At 35.3% G+C, this 14,671-nt stretch overlaps 1 protein-coding gene across 4 annotated transcripts in view; it reads right to left on the reverse strand.

Annotated features, from left to right (window-relative positions):
- The window catches only part of LOC123539572 (oxysterol-binding protein-related protein 1-like), a 111,030-nt gene that overhangs the window by 89,938 nt on the left and 6,421 nt on the right, over nucleotides 1–14,671 (reverse strand). For 3 of the 4 annotated variants that reach the window (XM_053527229.1, XM_053527228.1, XM_053527230.1), the window contains exons 4-11: nucleotides 13,479–13,553; nucleotides 12,919–13,030; nucleotides 12,300–12,385; nucleotides 9,127–9,271; nucleotides 7,549–7,661; nucleotides 2,910–2,980; nucleotides 2,242–2,305; nucleotides 690–824 (exon numbers count right to left, since the gene is read on the reverse strand). In XM_053527229.1, the coding sequence (XP_053383204.1) occupies nucleotides 690–824; nucleotides 2,242–2,305; nucleotides 2,910–2,980; nucleotides 7,549–7,661; nucleotides 9,127–9,271; nucleotides 12,300–12,385; nucleotides 12,919–13,030; nucleotides 13,479–13,553 (801 nt within the window). The remainder of the gene's footprint in view (nucleotides 1–689; nucleotides 825–2,241; nucleotides 2,306–2,909; nucleotides 2,981–7,548; nucleotides 7,662–9,126; nucleotides 9,272–12,299; nucleotides 12,386–12,918; nucleotides 13,031–13,478; nucleotides 13,554–14,671) is intronic. The other variant, XM_053527231.1, reaches the window with a different exon arrangement.

Raw genomic sequence — 14,671 nt, forward strand, 5'->3', positions numbered from 1 at the left:
AGTGTGTGAAGTTTCAATCCATTCCCACAAGTGGTTACTGAGATACCAGCTTACATACAAAACCTTAACTAAAAATTTCTAAGTCGAAAAAGGGGCATAATTTTGAAAAAAAAAAAGAGCAGAGTTATGGGACTTGCTTAGTGCATGTCAGATCATGACAGTGAACAAGCATGTGAAGTTTCAATCCATTTCCATTAGTAAGTACTGAGATACCAGCTTACATACAAAACCTTAACCAAAAATTTCTAAGACGAAAAAGGGGCATAATTTTGTAAAAAAGCAAAATAGAGTTATGGAACCTGTGCAGTGTAGGTCAGTTTATCACAGTGAATAAGTGTGTGAAGTTTCAATCCATTCCCGCAAGTGGTTATTAAGATACCAGCTTACATACAAAACCTTAACCAAATCGGGACGCGGACGCCGACGCGGACGCGGACGCCGACGCATGGGCGAGTCCAATAGCTCTACTATTCTATGAATAGTCGAGCTAAAAATGGATTATGGTGGATTTTAGGTATTTCTATTTTATCCAAAGCTTTCATTGCTGGTATGCATATGTAGAATGATGGTAATTCCTACAAGCATTTTACTCATCCCATTGTGACCTCAATCAATGTTTTATTGTGCAGGTACTTGCCTTCCACAAGTCAACTGGTTAGATCACTACCTAACTAATCATATGTCTCTACCTGTCTAGTAACTATTTCTCCTGTAGCTGGATCCCTGCCCACTCGTACTTCACTGGCTCCCGGATCCACACCTAACCTATGATGTGTTCCGTCTGAGTATTTTATCATAAAGTCAAAACCATTTTCCTCATAGACCTGAAAAAGATAAGATTAACTGTATAAGCAATTTTTCAGTATATCTTAAAAGAATAGGTAACAAATGCTCCTAAAAAAAAGGGTGTTTCTCCTGCTGGACTGAGTTTGAGTTGCTCAAGACCTTGACCTCTTGGATCAAGGTATTCCCACTAATATACAACGACAAAACTTGGGAACAGTAAGGCACAGACTCAGTTGTTACAGGCTTAAATTGGTAAAAGGTCATACTGCTTTTTTTCACGCATCTTGAGAAAAATTAGCAATCTGTAAAATTATCTGTCATTGTGTGAAACTACATGCTCTTGTCATTTTAAAGTTTTACAACAAGCCTCAATGGGAATCTTTTGTCCCTTGTTTTGTATTCAGCATCTTGGCCACTCATGGATTGTGATCATTTTATACTTTTTTTAAACAATCAGATTTATTTACCATTGTTAATGTGAGCATGTTTACACTGATTAAATTCAACAAACTAGTTCACAATAACATCGCCACATATAATGAACTGTTCTTAACACAATTACAACTTGCCTCGGTTATAAGAAACAAATTTCCAGTGTCATAAAAAGTTTGCTATATCGGAGTTTTACTGTACTCCTTTCCTCATGAACACATCATTAGTATACTTAAGCTATTCACATTTTGAAATGGTAAATTTAAGGGCCAAAACTTCAGAATATTTTAGGGTGAATGGATTGGAATGGATATCATCCCAGTCTGGTGTTGCTTCTGTTTTTATTTTTGGTGGGTTTAGCATCACACCGATACAATTATTGGTCAAATGGTGACTTTCCAGCTTTTCATGATAGAGTAAATGGTGCCCCTCCAGGCAATATTATCACAGGTGAGCACCTGGGTGGAACCGCTGACCTTCCGTACAGCTGGATGGCTTCCTCACATGAAGAATTCAACGCACCAAGTGAAGTTTGAATCCACAACAGTGAGGGGCAAGTCTATGTTGCATATGAAAGCAAAACCTACATCTGAATAAAAATACAATATGAGCCACACCATGAGAAAACCAACATATTGCATTTGTGACCAGCATGGATCCAGACCATTCTGCACTCGCGCAGTCTGGTCAGGATCCATGCTGTTTGCTTTCAAAGCCTATTGCAATTAGAGAAACCGTTAGCGAACAGCATGGATCCAGACCAGACTGCGCAGCTGCGTGGGCTGGTCTGGATCCATGCTGGTCACAAATGCACTATGTTGGTTTTCTCATGGTGCAGCTCATATAAAGATACTGTCTCCTAACAGAAGAAGGTTTGTCCTGCTTAGGAATTAAACTCCCAATCTTTCTATGCAGTGTCAAAGGCTCTGCCTACTGAGCTGGGAGAGGGACAGAATACAAGATGGATAGACAGAATATGAGTTCGATAAACAAAAACTTGAGGTGTGAGCAATATGAACTAACCATTAAATGAGCATTATCCAGGTACTTCATTCCTCGCCTCTTACTGCCGGTTGATGCATCACCTCTGTAATATATCCAGTATCATTTCACTTAATTGTTTTAACAAATTTTAAAATATCAATATTATTTAGTAAATTTCTAAAGATATTCTTTCATTCACTTTAATAATGTCTGAAATAGCCACAATTACACTTTATATAGGGTGTAAATAAAGTTTGTACTGTTTTAGCAAACAACTGTATTTTTTACTTTGAAATGAAAGACAATAGAAATTGTCCATTCTATTCACTGAAAGATTAACTGTGATGATGTTCTGGGGCTTACTACTGGATAAGTTCAGATAAATGTATGACTTTTGAAGAAATGTTCCTTTAGTCAAACATGTTTGTAGAAAATAGCAATTTTCACAAAATTTCTAGAGAGGTAGACCATTTAACAACCCATGTCTTGATATGCATACCTTACAGTTTTTAGAAATATTTCTGGAAACTCAGCAAATTACAGCAACGCAAAGTTGCTTAAAAGGTCCAAGATGACTAAAACTATTGTAGGTTGATTAAATAAGAGTTTAAAGATCCTTTAACAGTAATTCTAAAATATGACCTGACAAGAATTTGCTAAGACCATACTCAAGTGAAAAAAAATCCCTCGATTACCAGAATGTTTACCTGTTTTTGAAGTAAGAAAGTACTCCTCTCTCTAGCACAACCCAAACAGGGGTACTACCAACAAATTTCCTCTGAAATTATAGAATCAATTAAAATATAAAGAAATGGTTGCAGTAATAAGACCTTAGGCAAGCTTGTTTGTCTGTTTAGTATGGATTTCCAGCTGTTGATTCTGTAACATAGAATCTATATTTCTATATTCTGTGCTACATGTACTATGGACGTATTCTCAGGCAGTAACATTTAAATCACAGGTGATATATAACTGACATATCTAATGATGTTTTCTACTGACATACCTTTACTACAAACACTAGCCTCATCAAGGCATCAAACTCACAGCCTCTTCATACAGTCTTTCATTTTGAAAGAATTTGATGCAATCAGAATATTGCCATGTTTTATTCTGAAACTAAAACTCTTTTTTCTTGCCTATCTAGCAGGGAAAGACAAAATGATCCCGCTAGGAGATTATAAGGAACTTACATGCCTACATGTGTAAGACAGGTTTTTCCTTACCTGAGGGACAGTGGAATGAAAAAGTTTTTTTATCCAAGCTGTCCCTAGGGTTGGGAAACAAGAGGACCATGATGGTCCTGAATCGCTCACCTATCCCCACATGACCCAGTGTTCAACTGAGTATGACATTGTTATTTCTATTATTTGACATAGTGACCTAGTTTTTGAGCACATGTGACCTAGATATCATCAAGATAAAAAATTCTGACCAATTTTCATGAAGATCCATTAAAAATATGGCCTCTAGAGAGGTCACAAGGTTTTTGTATTATTTGACCTGATGACCTAGTTTTTGAAGGCACGTGACCCACTTTTAAACTTGACCTAGATATCATCAAGGTGAACAATCTCACCAATTTTCATGAAGATCTCGTGAAAAATATGGCCTCTAGAGAGGTCACAAGGTTTTTCTATTTTTCGACCTACTGACCTAGTTTTTGACCGCACATGACCCAGTTACGAACCTGACCTAGATATCAGCAAGCTGAACATTGTCACCAATTTTCATGAAGTTCCATTGAGAAATATGGCCTCTAGAGAGGTCACAATGTTTTTTCTATTTTTTGACCTACTGACCTAGTTTTTGACCCCACGTGACCCAGTTTCGAATTTGACTTAGATATCATCAAGATGAACATCCTGACCAATTTTCATGAAGATCCATTGAAAAATATCGCCTCTAGAGAGGTCACAAGGTTTTCCTATTTTTAGACCTACTGACCTAGTTTTTGACCGCACGTGACCCAGTTTCGAACTTGACCTAGATATCTTCAAGGTAAACATTCTGACCAATTTTCATGAAGATCCATTGAGAAATATGGCCTCTAGAGAGGTCACAAGGTTTTTCTATTTTTAGATCTACTGACCTAGTTTTTGACCCCACATGACCCAGTTTCGAACTTGACCTAGATATCATCAAGGTGAACATTCTGACTAATATTCATGAAGATCTCATGAAAAATATGGCCTCTACAGAGGTCACAAGGTTTTTCTATTTTTAGATCTACTGACCTAGTTTTTAATCCCACTTGACCCAGTTTCGAACCTGACCTAGATATCATCAAGGTGAACATTCTGACCAATTATCATGAAGATCCATTGAGAAATATGGCCTCTAGAGAGGTCACAAGGTTTTTCTATTTTTAGACCTACTGACCTAGTTTTTGATCCTACGTGACCCAGTTTCGAACTTGACCTAGATATCATCAAGGTGAACATCCTGACCAATATTCATGAAGATCTCATAAAATATGGCCTCTAGAGAGGTCACAAGGTTTTTCTATTTTTAGACCTACTGACCTAGTTTTTGACCCCACGTGACCCAGTTTCAAACCGGACCTAGATATCATCAAGATGAACATTCTGACCAATTTTCATGAAGATCTTGTGAAATATATGGCCTCTAGAGAGGTCACAAGGTTTTTCTATTTTTAGACCTACTGACCTAGTTTTTGATGGCACGTGACCCAGTTTCGAACCTGACCTAGTATCATCAAGATGAACATTCTGACCAACTTTCATAAAGATCCCATGAAAAATGTGACCTCTAGAGTGGTCACAAGCAAAAGTTTACGGACACACGGACGGACGACGGACACCGCGCGATCACAAAAGCTCACCTTGTCACTTTGTGACAGGTGAGCTAAAAAGCTGTTTTACACAGGCAGACATGTTAGATCATTTTTCTTGAATATCACCTTCAAAATAGATTGTGGTGAGAAATAGATTTGCATATTTCCTGGCATTATTTTTATAGTTTATGTCATAATAGTGCCAGTACTATGCAACATCATCTAAGTGCACACTATCTTAGACAAGGTTTTTCCCTAGGGAAAGACAGGAATATCTATCCCTGGGGCATGCTCAGACAAATGTATAATTTCCCAAGCAGGTAGGCAAGAACATCTTATCTTTTCTGTAGGGTAAAAGTAAGCTACATGTCCTCATATTGACATCCTAATTCAGTGCCATTATTATTATGAAGTTAGTGTAACAGCAGTTTCTAATTTACAATATCTTTGAAAATATTGCATTAATAGTAATGGTGGCCTAAATATGGCAGGTGGTTTCCAAGTCCTTGAGCAGGCATGGACAAGAAACCTTGCTGACGTTCAGTTTTCCACACTATCCCTCAGGTTTTAGTAATATATAGTCATATATTAAGATCACTAAAATCCCAAACAAAATCAAGGCATGAGTTTCATGCTACAATTGCCCAGGTTATTTTGTATGATAATGGTTAATTTTGTCCAGTAAAGCAAAGTTTCTGTAAACATAGTCATGTATATAGTTTCGAATAATTATGAAAAGTACTACACTGCAATTCATTCTGTCGAACAAAATATGAAATTTTTCATCCCACAATAAACTTCTGAAGAGTACTCTAAACAAGAGGACCATGATGGTCCTGAATCGCTCACCTGTTCCCACATGACCCAGTTTTGAGTATGACGTCGTTTTTTCTATTATTTGACATAGTGACCTAGTTTTTGAGCTCATGCGACCCGGTTTTGAACTTGACCTAGATATCATCAAGATAAAAATTCTGACCGATTTTCATGAAGATCCATTGAAAAATATGGCCTCTAGAGAGGTCAAAAGATTTTTCTAATTTTAGACCTACTGACCTACTTTTTGATGCAGTTGACCCAGTTTCGAACTTGACTTGGATATCATCAAGATGAATATTCAGACAAACTTTCATACAGATCCCATGAATAATATGGCCTCTAGAGAGGTCAAAAGGTTTTTCTATTATCTGACCTACTGACCTAGTTTTTGACCGCAGTTCAACCAGTTTCAAACGTGATTTAGATATCATCAAGATGAACATTCAGACCAATTTTCATAGAGATCCCATGAAAAATATGGCCTCTAGAGAGGTCACAAAGTTTTTCTATTTTTAGACCTACTGACCTAGTTTTGGACCGCACATGACCCAGTTTCGAATTTTAACTAGATATCAGGAAGATAAACATTCTGACCAAATTTCATGAAGCTCTCATGAAAAATATGGCCTCTAGAGAGGTCACAAGGTTTTTTCATTATTTGACCTACTGACCTAGTTTTTGATGACAAGTGACCCACTTTCGAACTTGACCTAGATATCATCAAGGTGAACATTCTGACCAATTTTCATGAAGATCCATTCACAAGTATGGCCTCTAGGGAGGTCACAAGGTTTTTTTATTTTTAGACCTACTGACCTAGTTTTTGACCACATGTGACCTAGTTTCGAATTTGACCTAGATATCATCAAGATGAACATTCAGACCAACTTTCATACAGAACCCATGAAAAACATGGCCTTTAGAGAGGTCACAATGTTTTTCTATTATTTGACCTACTGACCTAGTTTTTGACGGCATGTGATCCAGTTTCGAACTTGAGCTAGATATCATCAAGGTGAACATTCTGACAAATTTTTATGAAGATCTTGTGAAATATAATATGGCCTCTAGAGAGGTCACAAGGTTTTTCTATTTTTAGACCTACTGACCTAGTTTTTGATGCACATGACCCAGTTTCGAACTTGACCTAGATATCATCAAGGTGAACATTCTGACCAATTTTCATAAAGATCCCATGAAAAATGTGACCTCTAGGGTGGTCACAAGCAAAAGTTTACGCACGCACGGACGGACAACAGACGCTGCGCGATCACAAAAGCTCACCTTGTCACTTTGTGACAGGTGAGCTAAAAATAATTTACTTATCAAAATTAATAATCAAGCTCTTTGAGTGGTTTGTTGTCTAATTTATCACAGTTCAAAGTTTAGATGCACAAGAATTGAACCACGAGGGCATTAGCCCGAGTGGTTAAATATCTAAGCATATGAATGAGAAGGCTGTGGTTGTTTTCATTCTAACATGCCCACTGAAATATTTTTATTACAACCATGTTGGACTTCATCTATATGAGAAGTAATAAACCGGGCGTCAGGCGGCAATCTGACGTCAAAATGGACGTAATAATGCTCTCTTACTGGTCCGGGCATCAACCATTGTTTGTTGCAAAATATACAGAGCTTGACTTTCTACTTTGTTTAACTGGCAATCAAATAATCAAATTTAGCCATGTTAGAATTTAGTTTCCATGAGTACACATTATAACCCTTACTTTGATCAGTAGTCCTTCAAATCTCGCTGGTGTTTTTATAGCATCCTTCTTCGGTTGTACATGTAATAACTGTTTCATTTGTTCTGTTTTGGCTACTTGAGATGGCAGTAAACCTGAACAATGGTAAGATATACTGAATATATTTTTGTTGATGCAAAAATTACAGGTACTAATAACAGAAAGATGGGAAAAAACACAAGAGAAAAAAAACACAGACAAATAGTAATAAATTTTATTGTTCTGTTATTTAAATCCAGAATAATGTCTCTTAAAATTAGGGATGGGAACGAATACTGATATATTCGAATATTCGGTTTGTTTAAATGGAAGCTTTAAATTCTTATTAAGTTATTGGCAATACACAATGTATTCCTTTGTTTAAAGCGTGAATCATTGTACGTTATAAGGCCTAAAAAATGTTTGTTTCGGGTAACCCGACCCTACCTAGTTAAACCCGCCGACGCTAGCATTTTATTTCACGATTCTGTCAGGTGAATCATGAAAATATTTAACTAATTCAGTGTTTTAGCTTCAAAATAATACAAAAAAAAAAAAATCAAATCGATTATAATATCGACTGTCGCAACTTATCTAAAAATAGCAGGTCGTCCCATTTAAGATCCTGTCGCGCTGTTGTTTTACCGCTGCCATTTTGAAAACTTTCAGTAGGCAGACTTTAACCTCCTTCAACATGATCTTATACATCTATCATATGTTATTTCTTGATTTTATTATAAACTACTTCAAAATTTATTTCGGATACGGCCGATTGCGGATAAAAACCGATTCTGCGGGCGGTCGGAAATGTTGTACAAAATATTGTAAAAAGATCGACAATATTTACAAGTTTGGCATTGTTTTCGAAAAAAAAAAAAAAATTCTAAAACTGTTACATAAAACAGGCGCCAATAAAAATGAACGAAAGGTAAAAAGGTATCACATTTACGCCTATTGGAAACTGTTAATCCGTAACGATGATCTCAGCTAATTATGCATTGCATTTTTCTTGTTAATTGGACATCTTTTGACATGCATCTGACACATTTACACCTGTTGCAAACTGTTAATCTGTAACGGTGGCCCCTGCCAATTATGCATTGCTATTTACTTGTTAATTGGACATCTTTTGATACGCGATTACAAACACGACAGAACAAACAGTTTTATTCTGTAGAATTAGCATGCTTATATTGCCCAAAATCAATGATACTTACTTTGAAAAAAAAATACAATAATTTACGAATATTCGAATTTGATTTTCATATTCGACCGATTTTCGAATATTCGAATATTCGTTCCCATCCCTATTTAAAATGAATTAACTACAAGAATTTGGTTTACTTGAAAATCTGAACAAAACAAAACTAAAATTCTTCTCAGGCTCAAATGGTTGTCAATGTTGATGATTTAAACACGAAAGTTACATCAATTTCAGCCACATGGTTTTACAAGGTACTTCTCTGCCATTTGTTAGCAACCAAACATGGACCTATACCACTTTTAAATAAAATAAGATGTATTTTATCTGAAAATAACGAATATACTGTGTGATTTTTATGCATAAACATAACACATTACCTTGTTTATTTTTGGTCTCGGTGTTTAATCCCTTCTGTAACAGATACACTGCCACTTCCTTCTGTCCAGCCTGTGCCGCTACATGTAACGCTGTATTCCCAAAACTATCCTGACAGCTGATCTTTGAAAACTTCCCATCTGACACCTGTAGAAATAATATATTGCAATCACATCTCTGAAAAACTGAAATATCCTAAGAAGATCTAACAAATCAAATGTTGTTTCTACTTAAACAATGTGACTACTTCAATATTTGAGTTCTTGTTTTTAGAAAAAAAACTCTAAAACAATAATTGTTTGCACTGTAAGGTTAGTGTTCAGTTACGGCAAGGTGCCTAGCTATACAGTCAGACCGGCATATTACACTACCAATGTCACATTCACAAAAATGAATGCTTCATTGACAGCCTATATCCTAGCACATACAGTACAACACATTGGGACTGGTATATTGTTGTCATACTAACATTAATATTCTCTGTTCATGAACAGAGAATACATTAATGTTAATATGACAATAATTGTTTGATTAACCTTTTCCGTAACAGTTTCATCAACTGCTTTTTCATTACTTTATGCAGATACTGATATTATACAACATTCTGATACAAGACTTCAATAAAGGCCCTATACCTGCTCACCTATGTGTTTGGCAAAATGTGTTTATGATACAATTTTTTTGTAAGATGGAAATCTGAAAGATTCCTATACATTTTTGATAGGAAAATCTAATGCAGCTAAGTCTCATGTAAATCAGGTAGAAAATGTGGCAAGTTGGTTACCTTAGTTGTTAACCCAAGATTACCCAGTTCTGAGCTTGACATAAATTTCATAAAGACAAACATAATCTCACTATGATTCCTGAAAATAATCTCGAAAATGAGGCCTTTGGAGTGTTAAAATGTTTTTCTATTACTTGACATAGTGACCTAGTTTTTGACCAAAGATGACATACTTTCTGACTTTATCTAAATTTCATAAAGACATACACTCTGACCAGGTTTCATGAGCATTAGCTAGGAAATGTGGCCTCTTGAGAGATAAGGTATGAACATAATAAACAGTTGCTTTACTTTCTTCTATATAAAGCTGAGAAACTTCTAATGGCTAAAGCACACATAAGGACTCATGTTAAATGTCTGTAACTTATATTTTGCCTGTGCTGAATAAAAGTTGAAAGACAAATGGGGTCATGTATGATACAAGAAAAATATTTTCTGTAAAAACCAGCACAATGAAAAATCAGTTAACAAGAGGGTCATGATAACACTTCTATCGCTCATCTGTTAAACTTGGCCTTGGAATCATCAAGATAAACATTCTTACCAAGTTACATGAAGACAGGGTCATAAATATGGCCTCTAGAGTGTTAACAAGCTTTTCCTTTGATTTGAGCGTATGACCTAGTTTTAGATCCCACATGACCCAGTTTCAAACATGGCCTAGGAATCATCAAGATAAACATTCTTACCAAGTTTCATGAAGATAGGGTCATAAATATGGACTCTAGAGTGTTAACAAGCTTTTCCTTTGATTTGAGCGGGTGACCTAGTTTTAGATCCCACATGACCCAGTTTCAAACTTGGCCTAGGAATCATCAAGATAAACATTCTGACCTAGTTTCATGAAGACAGGGTCATAAATGTGGCCTCAAGAGTGTTAACAAGCTTTTCCTTTGATTTGACCAGGTGACCTAGTTTTTGACCCCACATGACCCAGTTTTGAACTTGTCATAGGAATCATCAAGATAAACACTCTGACCAAGTTTCATGAAGATAGGGTCATAAATGTGGCCTCCATGTTGTTAACTGTCTTTTCCTTTGATTTGACCTGGTGACCTTGTTTTTGACCCCACATGACCCAGTTTCGAACTTGGCCTAGAGATCATCAAGTTTGTATCAAATCAAAGCATAAATGAAACCTCTATATGGCTGAATAGGCCAAACTAGAAAAGTTTGTCCCTTTTAGGGGCAGTAACTCTAGAACCCATAATGGAATCTAGCTGGTTTTCGAAAGGAACCAATATCTTATTGTGACGTAAGTTGTGTGTAAGTGTGGTTAAAATCAAATTTAAAATGTCACTTCTATCATGTTCACAAGGTAAAAATTAACAAATTTTTGCTCCTCCAGGGGTCAATTAGGGGCCATAACTCTGGAACCTATGATTGGATCTAAAGGATTCATCACGGAATCCAAGATTTATTGTTGTTAAAGATATTATGCAAGTTTGTATCAAATCAAACCATAAATAAAGTCTCTATATGGCTGAAAAAGCAAAAATAGCATATTTTCGCCCCTTAAAGGGCCATAACTCTGGAACCCATGATGGGATCTGGCTACTTTTCGAAAAGAACTGAGATATTATGCTAATACAAGCTGTTTAAGTTTGATCAAAATCGATTGCAAAACGTGGTCTCTTTCGTGTTCACAAGCGCTAATAGCAAATTTTGGCTTTTTAAGGGTCCATAACTCTAGAACCCATAAAGAGATCTGCCCAGTTTTCAAAAGGAACCAAGATATTATGCCAATACAAGTTGTGTGCAAGTTTGCTTAAAATGCAAAATGTGGTCTCTGTCGTGTTCACAAGAAATTGACTACTTGACAAGTGAGCTAAAAATGCGAACCCTAAAATGCAAGGATGGTATTATTTCATTTTATTATTTCATTTTGAAAACACTACATAAATCTGTCATCTGATTTCAGCAAAAACATTGCAAAGGAAGTCAGGAAAAAAATGCTTTACAGCACAAGAAAACTGAAAACTATTTGAATCCACCATTATGTCACTACGTTTTTTCCTTGCCATTTTCCCTATCTAGTGTATGTATACCCTAAGAGTTTTCTGATGATCCAACTTAGTGACCTAGTTTTTGACCTCAGGTGATCCAGTATGAACACAAATTTTATTAAAGCAAACATTCTGACTAAGTTTCATTCAGAATGAGCTAAAATTATGACCTGTAGAGTGTTTAAAGTAAAATTTAACCACCCAACAGCTTACACATGGCAGATTACAATAGCTAACCTTGTGCACTCTGTGAGCTAACTCATATACACTCCACATAAGGATTACAAAAAATATTTTGAACTCGAAACTGTCAATTACAAAGGATGAGTTTTATAGTTCTTCCTACTGACAAACAAATGTCAGATTTACATATACGAATACATACCAGATGTTCAATCTGATCCATTTTTCCCAGTCTAACAGACGACATAAACTCTTCCTCCAGTCTTGTCGCATCATGTTGTTCTGCCGCTGAAATTATATATTATAACATAAGTTTTAGACAATTTATCTATTGTAAAATCAGACATTCAGGAACAGATTTATTTTCATTATATCTGCAAACTGACTGTTCTTGTGAAAATAACTACTCGCCATGTGTTCCCTTTTTGTTATAACACAAATAAGCTGGTAAACCTGCGCGCTCCATTAAGTAGGGACAGTGAAGTTCTACTAACTGCAGGGTGATAAGTCTGATGCTGTTAAGGCATACATTGTCCGTGATGATTTGATGAAAGACATTGTGTCGAAAATCATTTGTCCTTCACCTCTGATTCATGCGGGGAAGTTGGCAGTTACTTGCAAAGAAAAGGTTAGTTCTGGTACAGAATCCAGGAACACTGGTTAGGTTAACTGTCCATTGATACATAAGTGAAATAGTGATGAAAAATGCTACTAAACCCAAACTAAACAAACAAGCTGTTAAGCATTTTATAATCTAGTCCAAGAAAAACTGTAATAAAATTAATATTCATACACCCTTTTAAAGAAGATTTATGCTCTACCTTCAATGAGTCTATGTATTTCCTGAGTTTTGGCCAGTGATTTTGCTGTATTACCCTCGGCATTGATCACAGACACATCAGCCTCATGTTGTAACAACAACGTGACCACATCCTGGTTAAAGAAACCACCAATATAATACTACAATTTGTCTCTCAAAAATTGCTTTACACTCCTTGATTATTGCTATTATTCACAATCATTATGCAAGAAAACGTAATACACATAAAATATAAAGATGTTTGAAAGAATTTATCCAGTCTGATAGTATTTTCATTATTATTCATATATTCAGTGGAAACAAATTCATACCCGACAGAAATATATCAGTGCAATTATATATTTCTATGCATAATGTCATGTACATCTCTTGTATAAGTCTATTACTAGCATATCAATTTTATACAGCAATATCTAAGTATTTGAAGCAATATTCAGTCTGAGAGAATGTAAAGCATAAATAGTGTTGCTTGTAATTTCATACATTAAACTGAAGCATACACAAAATGCTATCATGCTGAGAAAACAGTCAGTTATAATCAATAAAATATATTATACACACCAATCTTCCTGTATGTGCTGCTTTATGTAATGCGGTATCTCCTACATTGTTCACTGCATTTACTGATACACCATACTGTAAAAAATGTCATATGATACAATGTATTAAAATGTCACCATGGTCTGAAGACTTACAAAAGCTGTGAAACAGAACTTAATCAAAAATGCCTCACAAATTCCTCAGAAATCAATATTTACAAGTAGTCAATTATTTTGTCAATGAAGTACAAAATGTTTTTCTTTGTAATGCAAACATTTTTAAGTTTCATTCGTGTTTTAGAATCAACAGCATGCAGACTACCATAATATACTGAATAACTGGTAATGTCTGACCTCTTGACCAAAATGTTACTACACACATATGTAATGTACTTTAAGCTATTGAAATAAACTTTTCAGAAAAGTTCAAAATATTAAGATAATTTCTAAAACTCCCAATCTAGCTAATAAATGGCAGCTGTGGGCACCTACACAAACTGTTTCAAGATAATAATATAAATTACTGCAATAATATTTCTAGAAAACTTTCAACTATTGAGTTTATCTTTTCAGAAAACTTCACTTTATCAAGATAATCTTTTTACATATGGTGCTGAGCTAACTTTAATTTTGATATAAATAACTATCTCATGCCACCATACCCTTAAATTATCTTCTATTGCAGTTACCAAGCAAAGAAAGCCTTTTCTAAATTTTGAAAAAAATGATATAAATATTGATGTGTTCAGTTTTAAAACGGCATGTTTTAAGAATTAATTTTTTGAAACAGACAGCAGCAACTTTAAAATATCACAAATCACAGATTTGTCTTAGTATATATTTTATGACTATGATATTAAACACAGCTAATTTCTTTCTATAGTAATTAAATAAGTTACTGTGTTTTATAATGCAGCGTGTTTTATAACACATTAAACAATTTTATTTACCTATTTAACACAACCTGTAGTTTTTGCAACCAACACCTAAACAGTAGGACACTGCTCTCCTAAAAGTTCCATCCAAAATGATTTTCCCACAAATACTAATTAAGGTATATTCATTTCAGACTGGTATTAAAGAGTAACAAAATAGAGTGAACTATAATTAGCGCAGCCCACTGGCAACACTATAGACAGAAAATGTCATTGTACATGTTATACCGTACCCCTAGGGATACTGCTAGGGATAGGGTAAAACAAGTAGAATGGCATT

Source organism: Mercenaria mercenaria, chromosome 16 (assembly GCF_021730395.1).
Source record: "Mercenaria mercenaria strain notata chromosome 16, MADL_Memer_1, whole genome shotgun sequence".
In the NCBI taxonomy this organism is placed as follows: domain Eukaryota; kingdom Metazoa; phylum Mollusca; class Bivalvia; order Venerida; family Veneridae; genus Mercenaria; species Mercenaria mercenaria.